This window comes from Cannabis sativa, chromosome X (assembly GCF_029168945.1).
Source record: "Cannabis sativa cultivar Pink pepper isolate KNU-18-1 chromosome X, ASM2916894v1, whole genome shotgun sequence".
NCBI lineage: Eukaryota > Viridiplantae > Streptophyta > Magnoliopsida > Rosales > Cannabaceae > Cannabis > Cannabis sativa.
This window is the reverse complement of record NC_083610.1, coordinates 79,998,597-80,020,362: the sequence shown is the minus strand read 5'-3', so window position 1 is coordinate 80,020,362 and position 21,766 is coordinate 79,998,597. Positions and strand designations below refer to the sequence as shown.

The following is a 21,766-nucleotide window of genomic DNA, read 5'->3' as shown; positions in this document are numbered from 1 at the left end:
AAACTACATAAAAGTAACATAAAAATAACAACAAAAAATAACATACAGATAACAAAAAAATTAACAAGATTACAACATAAAAAGACCGTATTTTTTGTAAATAAAATTAAAAAAATTGTAAAAATATTTAAAATTCCGTAAAACCGTATTTTTATAATTTTTTTTATTATTTTTATGTTTTTGTGAAATAATCTCTTTATTTATTCCTCTCAATATCGAACACCAACATAATAGAAATTTTATGCATTTCATTTCTTCCAACCAAACATGACCTAACAAAAAAGTTCATTGGAATATACTTAAATGCCTCTAGAATATTTGTGAATGTAAAAGGGTATTGTTGTAAAATTATTATGCCTTTTTTTATTTGAAAAAGACAAAGAAGAAGAAGAAGAAAACAGGACTCTTCATAAACCCTAAAAAGAAGCTCCGTCTTCCACACTAAAAAACCTCCAACTTCATCTGCTACGATTTCAGGTTAGTTTTGCTTCATTTCTGGGTACTTTAATGCTGTAGTATTTTTCTCCGGTTACTGAATAGATCTCTTTCTCTGTTAGCAATTATATAATCTCTGTTTTGACCATTTTTTTTCCCAGAAAGTTGAAGGCTTCCATCAAGTGTTAAAAAATGGCTCTGGTAAGCTTTCTTAGCTTTATTTTCACTTTAACATCTTTACATTGTTTATATATGTAGATATAGATGTATGTATGTGTGTATAAAACTAACCTTTTATAGAAATTGAAGACCTGTCTTGCTTTCTAGTTATGTATAACTGTTTCTCAATCTTCTCGAGTGAAAGTGGTGTATTCCCATAATTTGTAGAGTATTTTATGTAGAATTTTCAACGCTACTGCCAATAACTACAGTAGCATGATAACTTAGCCATTTGGAGGGTTTTTTTCTTTTGTTTTTAATTATAAATTATAATTGAATTTTCTTATACCATTTTTCTTTTGAATTACTTTTAGGTTCTACACGCGGGGAATACCAATAAAAATGGTTTCAAGGCACTTATTGCTGCAGAATATAGTGGCGTTAAAGTGGAATTGGTCAAGAACTTTGAGATGGGTGTTACAAATAAAACTGCAGAATTTCTTAAGATGAACCCAATTGGAAAGGTGGGTTATTTTAGTATGCAAGAAGTCTAGTACCATATTGAAAGGTTGCTTTGTCTGAACTGAAACAATTATATGTGTAATGTAATGTGCAGGTTCCTGTTTTGGAAACACCTGATGGTCCCATATTTGAGAGCAATGCCATTGCACGCTATGGTGAGCCTTCATTTTTATTTGTCAATTTTGTACATGATAGTTGTCGGTACTTCAATTTTATAGCCTACAATTACTTGTTGCAGTTGCTCGCTTGAAGGCCGATAATCCTCTTCTTGGATCTTCATTGATTGAAAATGTGAGTGACTTTCAAGCTATTATTAATATATTCTTTTGAGGATGAATACAAGCTTTCCATGTAGAATTATCATTTGTTTCTTGATTTGTTGCTATCGGTAAAATCTGTTCCTTTTAACTTCATTTAAGATCTTCAAGTTATTCACCGAAATTCCTCATGGACACAGTGAAACTATCAGGGTGCATTTGGATGATAATGTGATGTTAAGGACCATTATTATTGTTGTGAACGTGATAATTATTATTGTCTCCTTGTTTTTCAGGCTCATGTGGAGCAATGGATTGATTTTGCAACATTGGAAATTGATGCCAATATTTTGCGTTGGTTTATTCCACGAATTGGGTATGCTGTATACCTACCTCCGGTTAGTCCTCTCTCCTCCCCGCCTTGTGTTTTTCCGTTTTTAGAGTAATGTTTCTTTTCGGTCAACTTTTCATCTAAGTTAGCTCCTTTTTCTTGATTGATCACCAGGCTGAGGAAGCTACAATTTCTGCACTGAAGAGAGCACTTGATGCTCTAAATACTTATCTTGCTTGCAATACTTACTTGGTTGGGCATTCTGTTACATTAGCTGATATTGTCATGACATGTAATTTGAGCTTGGGATTTAGCCGCATCCTTACCAAGAGTTTTACCTCTGAGTTTCCTCACATCGAGAGATACTTCTGGACCATGGTTAATCTACCGAATTTCCATAAAATATTGGGTGAGGTGAAACAAGCAGACTCTGTTCCACCTGTTCAGTCGAAGAAGCCTTCACAGGTGCAAGCTGCCAAACCAAAAGCCAAGGATGAGCCAAAGAAAGAAACAGCCAAACCTAAAGTAGAGTTGGCTGCTGCGGAAGAAGAGGCACCCAAGCCCAAGGCAAAGAACCCTCTTGACCTTTTGCCTCCCAGTAAGATGATTCTGGATGAGTGGAAGAGGCTTTACTCTAACACCAGGACCAACTTCCGTGAAGTTGCCATCAAAGGTACTTTTTGTTTTATTGAACTACATATACAAAGTAAGACAGGCAATCATTTCTGACTTAGGTGTAACCTAGTCTGAGAATACCCTCACACATGAAAAAGCCTTGACATTTGTTTTTCTTAAATTATATGTATCACCTTGCAAGTTTGCTGAGCACTCTGATAATGGTCTGAAAAGGTTTTCTTTTGACAAGGATTTCTATTAGAAGTTATTGTGTTTTGTTCCTTATTTAATGAAATTATGGCATTAATAGTAAGACTGAAGTATCATTTCTTAATGTTATCTTTCTTTTGCAGGATTCTGGGACATGTATGATCCAGAGGGGTACTCTCTTTGGTTTTGTGATTACAAGTACAATGATGAGAATACTGTCTCATTTGTGACTTTGAACAAGGTGGGTGGTTTTCTGCAGCGAATGGATTTGGCTCGTAAATATGCATTTGGAAAGATGTTGGTGATTGGTTCAGAGCCACCCTACAAGGTGAAGGGATTATGGCTATTCCGTGGACAAGAGGTTCCTCAGTTTATCATCGATGAGTGCTATGATATGGAGCTGTATGAGTGGCGCAAGGTTGATATTACCGATGAGGCTCAGAAGGAGCGTGCTAGCCAGATGATTGAAGATTGCGAGCCTTTCGAGGGAGAGGCTTTATTGGATGCTAAATGTTTCAAGTAATGAGAGCATTTTCTACACTTTTGTGTCCTATTGGAAAATCATCAGATTTTATATTTCCAATTTTCCTTTTCAACGTTTATTAATTTAGTGGCAGTCCTTTCTGTGGTTCTGTTAACAATTTCTAGTTCTGTTTCCAGGACAGTGTAATTTCTATTTTATTACAAAAAAAAATATTGAAACTATTGTGCTAATTATAATTTTCTCAGAGATGGTTTGGAAGCAAGAATCTTTTTTGGGTCAAAACTCTCAAATTATATGTAGCTTAAGGCGTTGAATTTAAACAAAGACAGTTGACTAAAAACAGGAAACAAAAAACGCACAGGGTACTATCTGATTTTACTTGCATTTTCCAAGTTATTTATTTGGTAAGAGATAACTTGAGGCCCCTTCAAAATTTGTTCTATCATGATTAGATCTATACCATACCAATTCGTACCATTGGTGTGTCTGAGCAGCATTGAGATTGAATTTCAAAAGAGAAAAACTTCTTTTCTTTTGCTTGAGAAGTTCTCGATGTGTTGTTTTCAAGCTGAGTTTGAGATGTACTTGATGTGTTTTCAAGCTTAAGAAGTAACTATGGTGCAATTTTTTAACTTTGTCATTAGACGCTATGTCATATTGGTTTGGAAAGATATTTGTAGCGCAAATATTTCAGTTATGCTAAAAGTTGCACTTAAGTACTCGAGTTTTTTCAGCATCTAGCAGTGCAAATTTCAGCACAACTTAAGTATGTTTACCGCAAATGTATTAGTAAACAAATTTGTTACATCGTCTAATAAAGTTAACAAGTACCTACGATGCAACTAACATTATCATTTTAGATACTTTTTCGTCAAAAGATAAAACATAGTATTTTTTTCCACAAATAGTTCCTATTTTTTTTAACACAAATATTAGTGAGTTGAAAGACACAATTGAGAGAGTCAACAACAATTGTCCAAATTTATCACTATAAATTAATACAACATTCAATCCCTATCATATCCACCTAGTTAAAGGCGTGATCCTTCTCACGATACTCAAAAAAACGATTCTTTCAAGTGAGTCAAACGATGCACCGATATTTATAAATAGTTCCTTGAAAAAAACAAAGTCTAAAAAGGTCCCCTTAATTAAGGATCATCTGATATAAAACACTAACTAATCACTTGAACACTAATAGTTATATTCTCTATTAAGATCCGATGCCATCTTTATTTCTTTCAATAACCCTTTTTATCTACTTGACATACAAAGAAAACCATTCTAACATCTTCTTATGGGCCTCATTAGCCAAATTTGCAGCCACTTGATCATCAGCATTGTACCTCACCGCCCAACCATGTACAACATTTGGAAATATCTCCACATAGCTATCAACCTATATCAATTTCAAATTTTATGTGATATAAAAACAAATAAGCATATACAAAGCCTACTATTATTATCATAAATAAAAAGACTGAAATGACCTTCCATTCCATACCTCAGGTTTAGCAGCTAAGATCTCCTCAAACTGTTTCAAGAGAGCGGGTGGACCATAATCATCAATCTCAGCACCCAAAATTGAAATGGGAACATTAACTTCTGTAAATGGATACCATTTTACAATTTAATAACAAAGGTTAATAATGGATTTCGAAATATTCTACACAAGAATCCATACCCTTAATATTGTCCAAAGAGACAAAGGAAGGATGTAATAGCACAGCAGCAGCAATAGATGATTTTGACTTTGATAGTCCAGTAACAACCTTGGCTGAATTGACAAAACAATAAATATATTAAGAAAAATCATGGTAACAAATTAACTACTAAGCAAGGAGAAGATGACACTATAAACATAGATTATTATTAACAAAAACTAAGAAAAAGACCATTTGAATTACCACCCCAACAGAAACCAGCTGCCCCAACTGCAGAAAAACCTTTGGCTTTAATGGCTTCAACTACTGCTTTTGCATCTTCCAATCCCTTATCCTGTGACAACATTGTCAGTTATTATTAGTCCTATGCAGAGTCGATCCTGGGATAAGACAGATTAGGCCCGTGTCTTGGCTCCCGAAAGCGCAGGGCGTATAAATTACACACAAATTTCACACACATCTATGTAAAAAGTTACTTTTAACGAGCGGGACTCATCTTAAATAAAGATGATTTTTATAAAATTCTTGCCACATAAGTGTATGTTAAGTTTATGTGTAATTTGCTTTGAACATATGATTACTCTTATATATGAATTTGTTGGGAAAAAACTAAAAAGTGTTTGAAAAGTCATTACTGTTCCATGATCTTTTAACCAATCTTGTAGAGGCCTATTGTCATATACAAAAGGTTCACCATAGAAGAAATCAGGCACAGCAACATAGAATCCAGCAGCTGCCATCTTGTCTGCTACTAACCTTTTATAGACAAAGTAGTATTAACCATAATTGAAATCATTAACCATTAGAAGAAAATTGAATATAAGTACTGTTGGAAATATTCAATGACTTGTCTTTGGATCTTGTAAACAGAGTAAAATTAATACAGCTTAATAAGCATACCGATACTGCTTCTCTGTTTGTATTTACTTAAAAATACTTTCCACCATAGGGTTGAATTTTCTTTTAGCTTAAAGAAAGTGAAGATAAAAAATAGATAGACAGAGTTTTCAAAAGAATTGCATACCTTATGTTTGGGGCTTCATATCCTGTAAGATGGTAAAAATTCAAACAAGTAAAGAAAAAGAAATACAATAGTTATGAAAATATGTCCACACAATAAGACTATTAATTATCAAGTAAATCAATTTAAGGAGATAGGTAACAATATTAGTGGGAAGGGTAATGACCAAAAATGTCAGAAATGAGAAGAAGAGCATGTTTAGAGTTAGAAGAGCCAGAGATATAGGTTTTGAGGCCTCCCAGTAGTTCAATGGTGCCTTCTCCACTGTGTGGGTTCAGAGTTGGTGGATTAGAACAGCACTGAGACCCTGCCATTTTTGTTTTTTTTTTTTTTTTTTGCTCTTGTCTAAAATATATGTGCAAATATTCATATGTTATAGCATAATATAATAACTTGTTTGGTTTTACATATTGAAAGTAATGGACTTTTCTCTTTGTGTTGAGTGTGTGTGTGGGGTGGTTCCTTTCAATGATAATGTCAACTCTTATGTTTTCAAGAATTAAATAGATTTTGATCTATGCATTCTTCTTCTAAATTAAGTTCAAATCCAAATATTATTTGCCAATAGTCAAAAAAAAAAAATTATATATATATATACATATAGTCAAATGGTGAAATTATTAGTCTGACTAGTTCTACTGATGTAATATTATTATTATTACAATGATTTGACTCAAAATTAATTAATAATTTTTGACAAAAAAAGAAAGAGACCACTTATTTAAGAATGATCCCTCCGCCGAGATGTTATTGTTATTAAAACCCTCACTTGAGTCGAAGAAATACGATGGATACAAAAACTTTAGCTCAAAACGAACTAAAACAAAACAGCACCAATTATTCCTTACAAAAATTATTTTTGAGTGATTATTTATTTGTGTAAAAAGAGTATTGGTTGGTGTGTTAGACCTTTTATTTGGGATTACATTAATCTTTATTAGTTTTATTAAAATTAAGATTGATTTATCTCAAAAAAAAAAAAAAATTAGATTGATTGGATAGTTCTTTGATGTATTAACTTATATTGTTAGTGATCAATAATTAATAGATTTAATATCTATTTGTGTATAAAGTCTAATTGAAGTAGAAATATAGACTTTTGTAGTTGACTGAAGCTTTTGATGAGCAGGTCCAGTTTATCCTAACTCTATAAATACATATAGTTTCATCACAGTTGTATATTTTTGAATAATCAGATAAAATAAAACTGCTTCTGATTTAGAGATCTAGAGAGAAAAACTTAATTGATAGTATTGCACTATCAAATTACACTAATTTCTATGAATCAATTAATTATTATCTATTATTATTGTCTTGTACATTATATATAAATTAGTATGTTGAGTTTATTATTATTTATTTGTCTAAAGAAAGTAAATAATTAAATTTAAATATAACAATACTAAAATAATATTTAAAAAATATAGTAAATAATTTTGATATTTAGGAGAGTTTTTTATTTTTTTTAATCATGTACTTAATTAGTTAAGATCACTGGTAAATTTTTAGATATTTTAAATTATTTAGAGTGCCAAAATTAAAGTTCAAACAGTGAAAACAGTGGTACGTGCAATAAAATATTTAAACTTATTTTCAGCACGATAAATTATTTAAAATTTTATAAAATTTAACAATAAATTCAAACAAAATGATAAATAACAGTGTATAATATTTTGATACATAATTTTAGAACACACTTTATTTGAAAGCTGAAAATTAATTATTAATCAGTACTTAAGATAGTTAGAGAACCAATCCAACATTTTGGAATGGGCCTCATTTGCAGATTTTGATGCTGCTTCATCATCCAAGTTGTACCTCACTGTCCAACCATGTTCAACCTTTGGGATAATCTCAACATGGCTCTCAACCTATACCATTGCCAACCATTCATTAATTTATGCATACAATTAATTAATATAATTAAAACTTATTCATTTATACAATTCATATCAATTATTATCAAAATTAATTTAGAGAAAGTGGCCACTCACTCACCCACAACAATGTAGCAAAAGGAAAATATTCTTAAAAATTTCCCCTAATAATAAATATATATTTTTTCAAGTCCAGACGTGACAAATGCTAATTGGCTCATTATTAGAGTTATTGTGAGAAAAGAGAGGTCTTTGCCCTGTGATTGATCATATTTTAAGATGTGGTCATGAATAATGCCTGGTGTTGTTTATTGTGGTGGTTGGTATAAGATGTGGATGTGTTCATGTTTGTTTCTCTATTTATCCTAATTAATAATAATAATCATAATTAAAAAAAAACATAATTAATTAACCAATTAAAACAAATGTACCTGAGGTAGTTTAGTAGCTAAGATCTCCTTAAATTGTTCAATGAGAGCTGGTGGTGTAAAATTATCAATCTCAGCCCCCAATATCTCAATGGGAATATTAACCTCTGTAAGTAAGTAAATAAACAAATAAATTAACAAAACCATTTAATAACCTTGTTGACTCTTATATATTTATATGTGTTTATGTACTTCTATCCAATAAAGCTAAGCCATAGAAATATATGTGGTCAATAATCATATTCATAAATAGTGTCATTATCAGATTATCTCCACTTATAACTAATCTAAAATTGTTTATTTGGTTAAAAGTAAAGAAGGGTACTGTTTTAAAGCTAAAGCTAATCATCGAGAATTGCTAAAGAGGAACAATAGTGTGATTGCCTATCTATGAATATGATTATTGACCTATTATCATGATTCCAAACAGAATTTAGGATAATAGTCATACCCTTTATATCATCCAAAGTGACAAGAGAAGGATGTAACAGAACAGCAACTTCAATAGATTTTGACTTTGCAAGTTCAGTCACAACCTTGCCTGAAAATAAAAACAATCATTTTTGCTCATTCTTATATGATTCAATATTAATCAATGGTTAGTAAACAACTCACTCACTTACCACCCCAGCAGAAACCAACACCCCCAATTGCAGAAAAGCCTTTGGATTTGAGAGCTTCAACTACTGGTTTTGCATCTTCAACTCCCTTGTCCTGTTTCATTAAATATGTTTAAATGGAAAAGATAGAGACAGAGAGAGACCAAATAGATTGAATTGAAAAGGAATGTAATGTATACATACTGTTCCATGATCTTTTAGCCATTCTAGTAAAGGCCTATTATCTCCATTAATATTGTAAGGGTCACCATAGAAGAAGTCAGGAACCACAGCATAGAATCCAGCAGCTGCAACCTTGTCCGCAATCAACCTTTTTTTTAAAAGAAAAAAAAAATTAAAAAATTAGCTTTAAAATGAACAATAATATTAATAGAGTAGCAAAAATTAATCATAGCATATATACCTTATGTTTGGGGCTTCATATCCTGTAATATCATCATCAAAGATTCAACATATTAAACGTTTTGACAATAGCATCAAGTACAACTGTAATATAAATATTTTCGTTGATTACCAAAAATGTCAGAGATGAGGAGAACAGCAACTTTGGAGTGATCAGAGGAAGAGGTGGAGATGTAGGTTTTGAGGCCACCCAATTCCTCAACGAAGCCTAATCCGCTGTTTGGGTCCAGAGTTGGTGGATTAGAGCAGCATTGAGAACCAGCCATTGATTTTTCTTTTTCTTAAATTTCTCTTTCGTTTTCGTTTCACAAGAAAACCAAAGATATGTAAAGCATTGACTTCAATGCTCTCTTTCTTTGTATTAATAATAATAATAATAATAATAATAATAAGGGGCGGACCCATATAGAGATGGGGCAGACTGAAAAAAAAAAATATATTAGAAAAGAAAAACTGTATATGTAAGGGAACTACAAGTCTACAAGTGGTAACATAAAATAACATAAAATTATTGTTGATACATTTTAATTTCATAAATAATAGAGATATTGGTTGCTAAACTATTTAAATTTTAAATTTTTTAACACTTAACCACAAAAATTAATTTTTTTGAAGCAAAACTACCTAAATTCCCATTTTGTTTTTCTATGTACTCCTCTGTCTAAAAATTACAGTTAAGTGTCACGGTAGACTGTCCACGTGTACACACTTGTACACGTGACAAGTGGTCCACATAATATTAATTTAAAAAAATAATTAAAAAAATATACAAGTAAATAAATTATAAAAAAATTATAAAAATAAATAAATTATAAATAAATTATTTTCTTTTATTTTATTTATTTTTTCTTTATTTTTTCCTTTTTATTTTTTCTTTTCTTCTTCTTCTTCTTCACTAAAAGCTCCTAGCAAACCCTAACCCCGACGACCACCCCCTGAAGCACCCAGGCCGGAGCCGGAGCCGGAGCCATTTGCCCTTTCTTTCTCTCTCCCGATCTTTTCTTCCCAAACCCTTTCATTCTCTTTCTCGTCTCTTCTCTCTCTCTCTCTCTCTCTCTCTCTCTCTCTCTCTCTCTCTCTCTCTTCGCGGTGGTCGCCAGAGGTCTCTCTCTTCGTGGTGGTTGTCGGGATTGGTCGAGCGATTGGAGAGAGGAGGAGGTCGGGGTTTTGGATTTCGGGGCTTGAGATTCCGCCGCACAAGAAAAGAAAAGGCTTGGATTGGATCAGATGATGTTTTTTAAATCCAATTACTAATTGAATTGGATCAGATCAAGAAAAAAAATGTTAGATTAGACCGGATGCCCAGCCTTAGATTAGAGTGAGAGGGAGTGGGAGAGATTTATGAGATTGAGAGTTAGGTGAAAGTTTGAATGAGAGGGGTATTTTGAGAGTTAAAGTAAATATGAGATATATTTAAAAAAAAAAATTAGTAGTGTGAAATATTAAGAGTCCATGCACTAGGGTTGTACAAAAAAAAATTGTAAACCGCCCAAACCGAATAACCCACCCAAACCGAACTGAAAAAACCGATAAAAATTACAAACTGAAATAACCCGAAAAAATTACAAACTACCCAGTCTGTTAATTGGGAGGGTTGAAAATAGGTCCAACCCGCCCAATTAAACTGACCAACCCGATTTTGCACCTTTAATTTTTTTTTTTTTAAATTTTTAATTTTTATTATATATAACATAAATGATTAAATATATAATGATATAAAGTTATATTTTTAATTAATAGTTTTAAAGTCATATATATATGGTGTTGTACTTTGGTGGAATGCGATATTTTTAATTTATCTTTTTAATTTTTATTGATTTTGACTTTAAAACTAAAAAAAAAAGTTTGGCCGGTTTGGGCGGGTTAACCCGACCAAACCGTTGGTTGGTTTATAGATTTTTTTTTTTTTTTTTTAAATGGGGCTGTCAGACTTAAATTTTAGCAACTCGAACTTTAGATTGGGATAGAAAATATATAGGATAAACCGCCCAAACCGACCGATGTACAATGGACACCATTTAAGCATGAAATATTCATGTCAAATTTCCCTTACAATATTTCTATTATTCTTTTTAAAAATATATTTAATTTACTAATTATGATTAATGATAATTATGTCAATTTACATTTTAATTATCTATTATATATTAGAGTATAATTGTAAAAAGTGTGCTAATTTTTTATCCTAAGGAAATGCAAATAATAGGGGGTTTCGCAGTAAATAAGCTATAATAAAAAAGTTTATTTGGGGGTTAATAAGAAAAAATGAAAAATTGTGGGAGGGTAAAGGTAAACTAGTGTGATTTGGGTTGGGTAGTGAGAGTGGTAATTAAAAGGAAAAGGGGAAAGTTGAAGAGAGTAGTGTGTGAAAAACATAAGAATGACTCAAAAGAGCGTAATAAGGGCGTTTTTGATAGAGAAGTAGAGAGAGAGCCCACTCTGCTCAGCCCTATAATATATTCTCTTCTTTCTTTCTTTCTTTCTCTTTCTCTGTTGTGTATCATATCATCATCCTCGTCAAGAGAGGGTTTTGTTTTTCTTGATTCCATTTCCAACCAATCACAGACCCCACTCCACCTTCTGTTCCTTTTCACTTCTTCAAATGCCAGCTTCTTCTCCTTCAGGTCTCTATTTTTTCATTTCTTTAACCTAAACCTAATTCTCCTTCTCTCACATTCTCAATTTCTTTTCTTTCTTTTTTTTTTAAACAAAAAATTACAATTTTGACCAATTTTATATTTAAGGAAATAATGTTTTTCGTTTAAATATATGTATGGTTTTTTTTTTTTTTTTTTTGGAATAGATGGGCGGGGCAAATGGAGGAAGCGGCGGAGAGAACCCCAAATCAATCGGAGGCTGAAGCAGGAAGACGAGGAGGAGGACGAAGACGACGCCGTTCCAGATGAGAATCTTGAACAACAACAGGATCGTGAGGATGATTCAGAGGATGGTGTCCAACCTAACCCTCAATCTGGCTCTTCCGCACCCGATCCCTCTTCTTCCTCTCAAGAGAGTGAGGTCTCTCCCGACGGTGTGGTTCGTTGCTCTGATTTTCCACCTGTCATGAGGCGCATCTTGAATCGCCCTCACCCTTCCGTTATGGCCATTGTTGCTTTGGAGCGAGCTAATGAGTTTGGGGAAAGCAAGGGTCAAGGTCAGGGAAGCTCTTTAATGTTTTTGGAGAATGTCTCGCACGGGCAGCTTCAGGCTTTATCGGCTGTGCCTCCTGATTGCCCTAGTTTGGATCAGGATAGGTCCGATGGGGGAAATTCGGCTTATGTGGTCACTCCGCCTCCGATTATGGAAGGCCGCGGCGTTGTGAAGCGTTTTGGGACTCGGTCTCATGTCGTTCCAATGCATTCGGGTTTGTTACTTTTACTCTTGTCTTTCTGTTTAGATGGGAATTTGGAAGATGTGATTTCTAGTGAACAAAACTTTCTGTTATCACTCGTGGAGACTCATCACTCATTTAACCTTTTCATATTCATTAGGAAAGAGTTTAATTTCATTTCACTAGTTGTGTTCATCTTACACTTAGTGCGTTTAATTCATGACAGAATTGTAATATTTATATCCTTAAAAAAATGAGCTTAATTAGTAATAATAGGCTTGTTTATTCTTTTTTTTTTTGTGTGTGTAGACATACATGTAATGAATGTGTTTTCTTTTGGGGTTTTTTGTGGCAGATTGGTTTTCACCTGCTACAGTGCATAGACTAGAGAGACAAGTGGTGCCACATTTTTTCTCAGGAAAATCACCAGACCATACTCCTGAGAAATACATGGAATGTAGGAACTATGTTGTTGCCAAATACATGGAGAATCCAGAAAAACGGTTCACTGTGTCTGATTTCGTGGGAGTGATACCTGGTCTTGAAACTGAAGATTTAAGCCGAATAGTTCGGTTTCTTGATCACTGGGGAATAATCAATTATTGTGCTGCTGTATCAAGTCATGAGCCATGGAATAGCAGTTCCTACTTAAAGGAGGAGTCAAATGGTGAGATTCACGTGCCATCTGCTGCATTAAAGTCCATTGATAGCTTAATCAAGTTTGAAAAGCCCAAATGCAAGCTCAAGGCAGCTGATGTTTATTCATCCCTTTCAAGTCATGACAACAATGTCTCTGATTTGGACAACAGAATTCGTGAGCATTTATCTGAAAATCGTTGCAATAGTTGTTCTCGATCTCTACCCACTGTATGCTATCAGTCACACAAGGAGGTAATCTTGATTTTAACTGTTATTTGAATTAAAATGATAAAAACTGTATTTTTTGTTGGGTATACTATCAGTCAAACAAGGAGGTAATCTTGATTTTAACCGTTATTTGAATTAGAACAGTTAAGTTTTAAAGCTGTTTTTTAAATTAAAATGATAAAAGCTTTCTGGCTAGTAAGACAAATAATATGGGTGTTGCAACCTTCTTTTTGTTGAAATAGTATTTTTTATTGGGTAACCATTGCATGTTGCATCTTATATGTTTGAATTGTATACCAATTGCCATGATATGCTGCTACCAGAAGAACGTTTTTAGTAAACAAAATCGTTTAGAATAATGAATTTTTCCCAGATGTAGTGAAGTAAAAACCCAGATAACTGCATTTTCACCTGTATATTTGAATGGGTAATTTTGACAAGTGCTTAATTTTGATAGTTTATAAGCCATTCATTAACAAGGTACTAAACCTTAAAAATTATGTGGTGAAGGAGGATTCATTTATTTACTGAGATTGGCAATGGATGGCGCTTTCATTTATTACAGGCTTATTTGTATCTTATGTATCAGGTGGATATAATGCTATGCTCTGATTGCTTCCATGATGGAAGGTATGTGATTGGTCACTCAAGCTTAGATTTTATGAGGATGGATTCAACAAAAGATTATGGCGATCCAGATGGGGAAAGTTGGACAGATCAAGAAACGTTGTTGCTACTTGAGGCAGTGGAAATGTACAATGAGAACTGGAATGAAATTGCAGAGCATGTTGGAACTAAGTCTAAAGCCCAATGCATTCTTCATTTCCTTCGCCTGCCTGTGGAAGATGGCCTTCTGGAAAATATTGAAGTTCCTGGGAATCCTATATCATCCAGTATGTCAAATGGAGCTGTTCATGGACAAATAATTGCAAATGGGGATTCAGCAGGTCTTCTTATTTAGTTATGGTTCTTAGCTAATCGACTAAAGGGAATGTGTTTTTGACATTGTATGTCTTTCATCTTCTCTAGGATCATGCCAACAAGATGCTGATTTTGAAAGCAGATTCCCTTTTGCCAATTCTGGGAATCCGGTCATGTCCCTGGTAGGTGCCAATGTTCACGTCCACAGTTATAGCGCAAGCTGATAAATGGAAACAATAGTAGAATTGAAGACAAAATGACATAAATATAGGATAAATTGTCACTTGGCAGTCCTTTATGTAGACTTGTAGGTTAAAAGAATAGGGTTAATCTGATTTATTAATAGATGATACTGCAGAATATGGCGACAACTGGATATTTTGCTAGACTTTGCTTATTTTCCTGCCAAGCGCTGCTTAATGCCAGGAACATTTTGTAGGTTGCCTTTCTGGCTTCTTCGGTTGGCCCAAGAGTCGCTGCAGCATGTGCACATGCATCCTTGGCAGCATTGTCGGAGGAAAGTAGTTTATCTGCATCGGAGAACCTGTTACATAAGGAAGGACCAGGACAGAGTAATAGGTAAGTGTCTTCTATTTTATTGTTTTACAGCTAAAGCGTTAACACCTTTGTTGTGTTCGTCTTTTAGACTTGTTTCCTTGGCATTTTGGCTGTTCAATTCTTGGAAGTAAAACTGTTTGCAGTTCTTTCTTTTTCAATGTTGCTATTTATGCAGAGTTGATTCCTAATGCTATACAATGAAAAAGTGGTTTCCTATTCTCCTAGTTATCAAGCATCAACTAGTTGTCTTTAACTGCTTGTTAAAATGAACTGTAAAGGAACATCCCTTGGAGTGGAGGAATTAGTGAAACTAGTTATCAAGCATTAACTAGTTGTCTTTAACTGCTTGTTAAAATAAACTGTAAAGGAACATCCCTTGGAGTGGAGGAATTAGTGAAACAATTCACTTGCATATTATTGTTTCTGTCTGCATCACGCTTATTGGCAAACTTGATTCAGCACATAATTTAAGTTACTTTTCATGTATGAAGGATGAACTCAGAGATTATTCATGGTAGAGATGGTGGCCCTCAGGGAGAGATTGCAAATTCAGCTCACCATAAAGGTACATTACGAGATTTTCATCCCCTCTTCAGACCAGTGCCCTTCTTTTCCCTCTCAACTCATTTCCATAATTTTATGGGTTATATAATATGAAAGAGAACTCGACAGCTGTTGCTTCAAGGGGTCAAAATGAAGGGGCTACTCCATTATCAGCAGAAAAGGTTAAAGCTGCTGCTAAAGTTGGCTTGGCTGCTGCAGCAACAAAGGCCAAATTGTTTGCTGATCATGAAGAACGAGAAATCCAGAGACTCTCTGCCAATATTATAAATCATCAGGTATTACAATCTGTAAATAGAAGTTTATTTTTTCCTTCCCTTATTCACTCCCTTGTTCACTTCCTAGTTTTTTTTTTCCTTCTCTAAATAATTAATATTCTAATAAATGTATTAACCATGTACATGTACACGTATGAAATTTATTTTTAACCAAATTTTATCTCGTAATTCACTTATTTCCTCTGCATTTCATGTATTAATTTCCCTATGTTGTTTTCCTTTCTCTAAATGAAGATGGTAATAAGATATGTGCACACACAGAAATGTGCAGGTGGTAAATTTGTTCTTTCCTCATTTCATTTAATAATTGCTTATTTTGTTTCCTTTCTCTTAATGAAGACATTGGCAATTGATATGCATGCATGAAGTATAAAATACTGCTTGTGCCTGTCGATGTTTGATGTGTTGCCATTTTAGATCAATAAGTGTGGTCCAATTATTTGATTTTCACTGGGAATCGAAACACGGTAGATGTCAATGCTCCCATCAGGACTGTTTTCTCTTTTGTGGTTGTTTTATACCTGCTGTAGTTTCTTCTCAGCAACGGTCTTACTAGTTTTGCATCTTAATTATCATCATGATACCTCACATGTCACTGCTGATTGGGTTATATCTTTATGATGCACCAATCTTTTAAAGGGAATTAAAACTTTGTACCATCTCTTTGCTGTGAAACCTATTATTACAGCTGAAGCGATTAGAGCTGAAGTTAAAGCAATTTGCTGAAGTGGAAACATTCCTAATGAAAGAATGTGAACAAGTGGAGAGGACAAGACAGAGACTTTTGGCTGAGCGATCTCGTTTTATGGCAGCACAAATGGGAGCTAGCGGGATCACTTCTATGACTCTACCAGGAGCACCTGGTCCTTCCATGGTTAACAACTCAGGTAACAATAGACAACAACTTATGTCAGCCGCACCTTCACAACCGAGCATATCAGGATACAACAACAATCACCAACCACAACAGGTTCATCCCCACATGCCATTCAGGCCTCGGCAGCAAATGTTTGCTATGGGGCCAAGGATGCCGCTTGGTGCCATACAGTCACCATCATCTGCTCCAAATGTCATGTACAATGCCTCAGGGAATCCCCAACCTAGTATGAATCATCCGATGTTAAGGCCAGTACCTGGTACTAGCTCTGGTTTGGGGTGAAAGGAAATTCCATGTAAATTTGATTAGCATTTCTAGTTATTCCTTTTTTGGCTGCTTGCATTCTGCGACGAAACCAAAAGGATTATGGACTGTTCGTTCATGATTCATCTGCCTCTCATCGATCTAAACTTAAGGGGCAGCAGTTTGTAGGGTTTTTTTTTATTCGGCTTACAATTAGCTAGAATTTAGCTTAGGGTCCGTTCAAAGATGAACACTGTTGTAAAAATAAAGTCTGATATTGAGTCCATCTCTATCTCTTTCCCCTTTTTATCATATTTTTGCTTTGTTTAGTGTTCTGTTCCCTTCATTTATATGAGTATTGATTCTAGAACTGCTTTTTAGAGTGATCTTTCAAAAATTCATGTAATTTGTATGTTGAATTTGTTATCATGTATTAGTATGCAGTAATGTTTAAAATTGATATGGACTATGAAAAATTAACATTTGTTTTAATAAATTATCTAATGTAATTATCATTTGATTAGATGTTAAAAGCAAAATGCTCCAGTTTTGTGTAACACTACGTGAACAGGAACTTCTAGCAATGTCATTTGTTGTCGTAATAGGAATGTCGTCACTGTCTATGGCGATAATATATCGTTGTACAATGGACTTTGTAAGGATGATTTGTAGTTACAAACCTTGTAATTTATGTTTTATTAAGGGTGTCTAGTAAATAATTCAATCTGAACAACCGAATTCAATTCAATCTGCAAAGCGCTAATATTTGCACTAGTGTGTTTATTGCGAATTGGATGCGTTTTTTCCCCTCCAACATAAAAAATCTTTTGCGCTTTCTTTGATGACGATACAGGTGCAAAAGTACTCTTCTCACTCGGATACTCTTCTTGAAAAAATTCTTTTTTTCTTTGATATCCTTGGTGTAACTTAATTCATATCGAAAAGGCTGCAATTCTGTAACTTCCTAAATTTATATAAATATGTATATATATTTATTCAACTAACCCAACAAAAATTTGGGTGAGTTCTTATTTTTCTCCAGTTGGTATACTATAGTTGTCTCTTATTCTTAAAGTAATAATGTTCAAGGAACAACCAAACAGAAAGAAACAATAACTTGGTCAGACCCATTCCATTCCCTTTAATTAACTTTCATTGAAGTGATCTTATCGTTCCATATATGTATATGAACTATACACAGATGTAAGTTTTAGTTTAATTTATAATCATATTGCACGAAATATCGAAATATATGTTATGGATATATACATGTCTTCGCTTACCCTTAATTATCACTCACCCTCTATTGCAAAATGCGAATAGGGACAAAACATAGTATTAGGAGCGACGAATATTATTCTTAAAAACTTTTATATTAGTCCCTAAAGTATATTAGGAGCGACTACATGTTGCCTCTAATACTTGGATTAGGCGTCACTGGTTGGCTGACTGAAATTGTTATAGGCTCGAAATTACCTCTATTGTTTAGGATGAAATTGTCTAAGTCGATTGGTTGGTTATTTTGTGGTGGGATAAAATTTCTGTCTCAATTCTCCCTCCTCCAATTTAAATCATTTCAAAGGTCATTTTCGAGCTTGGGTCCCATTCTTTAGAAGATTGAATCTGCTTGGGTCTTCTATCTAGATTTTCGCCGGTTGACATTTCTGACCTTGGAGGATTTTCGTCATTGTGTACATTATTCTAGTTATCATTGCTATTGTTGGGCGAATTGTCTTGGCGATTACCTCGCTTTCGCTAACTATTTCCATCACGGGCCAACTCTCGACCTCGTCATCAGTCCTATTAGAATACGTTTGCCCACTTTCTTCCTTTTGGGATCATGTTCGGCCTTGATGGGTTGTTGGTCATTATGCCTATTTTGCTCGTACACTTGGACTCTTTCATCAAGATGGTATTGGATAACATGCCCGTGAGATCCTCCTGCTTGCCTAGTAGGTGTATCTTCCCTCCTTCCTTCCAGCTTGGGTCAAAAATTGTCCTAGTTGTCTCTTTCGATGTAGTGACCAGGTAATACTTGTTCGCCAATGAGATGGTCAAGATTCTACTCCATGAGAATTGAGCTGGTGGATCCGTCCCTCCTGGGTAGTTGCAAGTTATTGGTTAGATGCTCCTCTGGTCTATGCACGTGCCCTGTTTGGGATTTACAACCCTTTTCCTCTGTTCTTATTCTGCCTGGGTGATTGAATCTCAATCCTCTGCCCCCAATCTGTTGGGCGAACTGTTGGGTCAAATCAACGACTTCTTTTTCCCAACGGTTGATTTTTTTTTTTTTGCTAGGCTCGCATCTCCCGGGTGTTGCAATCCATCCATTCTTGAAACTCTTGTCGCTTCTGGTCGAATGCTTAGTTCACCATCGCACGGGTCTCCTCCCGGTTGTGGTCGAGGGTGTTAGTGTGATTCTAAACCTACCCTAGAACTTTTCTAAGGTTCTCCAACTCAGAGTTGTCTCCTAGGTCCACGCGAGGTTCTCCTTCAAATGGTTGGCATGTCCCAGCTCTAGTTTCTTCAGTGTATAGTTGCATGGTGGTCCTTGACTCCTAGACGCCAAAGGTGAACCTTGCCAATTCGGTGGTAATCCAGTGGTAGTGCTTATCGTGCTCTTAACACTTGTAGAAATTAGGGCTAAACATCGGGTGGGTTTACCGGGTTTCGGGTTGGCGGGTTTCGGGTTCACGGGTTTCGGGTTCAAAAAATTGAAACCGAACCCGGACCCGAATAGGGCATGGGTTGGCGGGTTGGCGGGTTGGCGGGTCACGGGTTGGCGGGTTTCGGTTGGTCGGGTTTAGCGGGTTGGCGGGTTGACCCGGTCAACTCAGTCAACTCGGTCAACTCTTTAAAAAAAATTAATTTTTTATTCAAATAATTATTTTTGTAATTTTTTTATTTATTAAATTAAGCATATATAATATAACAATTTGTTCATAGTATCTATTATTGAAGAAAAAAATACATAATCAATCCAACCAACAAACAAACAACCTATTTATCAAAGATTCAAATCAAACTTCATATTCATGTTCATGAATCATGATAAAGTGAAAACTAAAATATTTTAAAATACATTCATATCCAATATCCATAGTCCATAAAAATCTAAAGTCCATATTATATATATATATAAAAAGAGTAATAAAAGAAATATATATAATATATTTATAAACCGGGTTGGCGGGCGGGTTCGCGGGTTCAACCCGAAACCCGGTACCCCTAAAATCTCAACCCGCCAACCCACCCGAAGGGTACCGGGTTGAACCCAACCCGCCCGAAACTTTTTTTTAAATTTTTTTTTGCGGGTTCACTAGTTCGGGTTCGGGCGGGTTGCTCGGGTTCGGGTCAAACCCGTTCAAAATGTTCAGCCCTAGTAGAAATAGGGCCTTCAACTTTAGCTCCCACCGAAGTGTTGTTGCGGGAAGGCAAATGAATGTTGACATTGTCGGTCCAAACGTTAGTAGGGAACTGGACGTTCGGGGTCAGTGGCCATAGGGTCACGAGGTTCGGTAGATGCAGTACTTCTTGTTTGAGCCATTATTCTTGGAGTGAATATTGTTGGGTTTTATGCCCTAAATAAAACTCTTTACAATCTGATTAGTTATCAATATAAGAAATTTGAAGTCAGTGATGTTTGCATGAATTTTACATGCTAATGGTTTAATATGTTTAATATGTTTATTACATTCATACACACAAAATCAGTTAAATCCAGATCATATGTTTATTCACAATTACAGTATCGTCAACACAGTGGAATGTGATTGTGATCATATGAATCAAAAGTTTTGGTCCCTGTTTCATCAATGTTATTGGATTTACACTAATGTGATAATCAGCGATGATGTGTACTTACACTTGGAGTAAGTGTTATGTTCTTTCCAGGACATTAGTAAAGTATACTAGTCTCGAATGTATGGAGTATACATTGGACTGGATCGATATTGCAACTAAGTTAAGATATTACAAACTTACCGTTATACATATCTTTCCAAGTCAATATCAGTAGTTGATCTTAAGATTAAAAGAATCTAAATCCTGATATGCTTAGGCTCAACTCAGGAGTGTTATTCATGTTCTTAGATTTATTAGTTAAGCCTACTTTCGGGTCAGGGTGATACGTATATTTTGGGAACATGATAGTATGATTGAGTGGGAGTGTTGAACATAAATATGGAATCTATAGCTTCTACTGGTGTATAGAAGTCAAGTGATGATTCCCTTCGAGCTTAGCAAATAGAAGTAAATGGATGAGCTCTTGTTTAACTGAATAATTATTATATCACTAAACACCATTTACAGGTAGCTAAGTGTTTTAAGGGGCAAAATACATTGAGGGGTGAGAACGGTAAAGAAATCCCATCTCGATGTAGATCATCTATATAGAGGATCTTTAAATCACAATAAGATTATAACAATGGTTAAATGAGATAGTATATTGATATCGTGGAACATACAATATGCTCTATATAAGTCTGAGAGTGCAATTCTAAGTTCTAAGAGTGGATTCAACGAAGAATTAATAAGTAGGAATTTACTTGGTAAATTTGGTTCACTTATTGGAAGCTCAGCATATAGATCCATGGTCCCCATTCTAGTTGAGAACATTCTGCTTGTAAGACTCGATAATTGATTCGTGATTGATCAATTATAATTCTAAAGTTAGACTATGTCTAATTTTATGAATTTTCACTAAGCAGTGATGAAATTGTAAAGAAAAGAGATTCTAGGTTTATTTATTTATTAATGGACTTTATATGTCTAATTAATAATTAAATTAAATGACAATATTATTTAATAATCTATTTTAGTTATTAAATAATTAGTTTTGGCATTTAAAAGGTTAGAATTGGAAAATTGGCGTTTTTGAGAAAATAGAGATAAAATTTGATAAAATTGCAAAATTAAGTGAGGCCCATTACTACACCATGGCCGGCCACTTAATGTGCTTTTTCAAATTAATATTTTCATTATTTTAATGCCAAATAAATCCTAACCTAAACCTAGTAGTTGCCTATAAATAGAAAGTGATGGCTCAGTCAAATACACATCTTTGAATAACCTTTTCTGACAGAAATTTCTCTCTTCAGAAAACT

At 34.4% G+C, this 21,766-nt stretch overlaps 4 protein-coding genes across 6 annotated transcripts; 2 read left to right on the top strand and 2 right to left on the bottom strand.

Annotated features, from left to right (window-relative positions):
* The first annotated feature begins 330 nt into the window (after positions 1-330).
* Positions 331-3,243, top strand: LOC115699747 (elongation factor 1-gamma). The gene is made up of 8 exons (XM_030627290.2): positions 331-477; positions 597-636; positions 969-1,118; positions 1,211-1,271; positions 1,355-1,407; positions 1,670-1,771; positions 1,879-2,377; positions 2,673-3,243. Exons 2-8 carry the CDS (start codon positions 628-630, stop codon positions 3,050-3,052), a joined length of 1,254 nt encoding a protein of 417 aa, XP_030483150.1. The 5' UTR covers positions 331-477; positions 597-627; the 3' UTR covers positions 3,053-3,243.
* An 850-nt stretch (positions 3,244-4,093) lies between these two features.
* On the bottom strand, positions 4,094-6,246 carry LOC115699757 (endo-1,3;1,4-beta-D-glucanase-like). 2 transcript variants are annotated; one of them, XM_030627301.2, is made up of 7 exons: positions 5,865-6,246; positions 5,702-5,723; positions 5,313-5,433; positions 4,909-5,011; positions 4,698-4,790; positions 4,518-4,618; positions 4,094-4,412 (listed from the first exon to the last, which is right to left on the bottom strand). In XM_030627301.2, exons 1-7 carry the CDS (start codon positions 6,010-6,012, stop codon positions 4,272-4,274), a joined length of 729 nt encoding a protein of 242 aa, XP_030483161.1. In that variant the 5' UTR covers positions 6,013-6,246; the 3' UTR covers positions 4,094-4,271. The 2 variants fall into 2 exon arrangements, with proteins under 2 accessions (XP_030483161.1, XP_030483169.1); XM_030627309.2 differs by having other exon boundaries at positions 4,921-5,011; positions 5,865-6,225.
* Positions 6,247-7,288: 1,042 nt separating this feature from the next.
* LOC115699770 (endo-1,3;1,4-beta-D-glucanase) lies at positions 7,289-9,485 on the bottom strand. Its single transcript, XM_030627319.2, has 7 exons — positions 9,138-9,485; positions 9,027-9,048; positions 8,807-8,933; positions 8,627-8,717; positions 8,455-8,544; positions 8,007-8,110; positions 7,289-7,569 (listed from the first exon to the last, which is right to left on the bottom strand). The coding sequence occupies exons 1-7, from the start codon at positions 9,289-9,291 to the stop codon at positions 7,426-7,428; spliced, it is 732 nt and encodes a 243-aa protein (XP_030483179.2). The 5' UTR covers positions 9,292-9,485; the 3' UTR covers positions 7,289-7,425.
* Positions 9,486-11,338: 1,853 nt separating this feature from the next.
* Positions 11,339-17,137, top strand: LOC115699778 (SWI/SNF complex subunit SWI3C). 2 transcript variants are annotated; one of them, XM_030627327.2, is made up of 9 exons: positions 11,339-11,649; positions 11,829-12,389; positions 12,712-13,247; positions 13,813-14,170; positions 14,253-14,326; positions 14,584-14,723; positions 15,194-15,267; positions 15,363-15,541; positions 16,230-17,137. In XM_030627327.2, the coding sequence occupies exons 1-9, from the start codon at positions 11,628-11,630 to the stop codon at positions 16,698-16,700; spliced, it is 2,415 nt and encodes an 804-aa protein (XP_030483187.1). In that variant the 5' UTR covers positions 11,339-11,627; the 3' UTR covers positions 16,701-17,137. The 2 variants fall into 2 exon arrangements, with proteins under 2 accessions (XP_030483187.1, XP_030483190.1); XM_030627330.2 differs by having other exon boundaries at positions 11,341-11,649; positions 15,375-15,541.
* Positions 17,138-21,766: the final 4,629 nt, after the last annotated feature.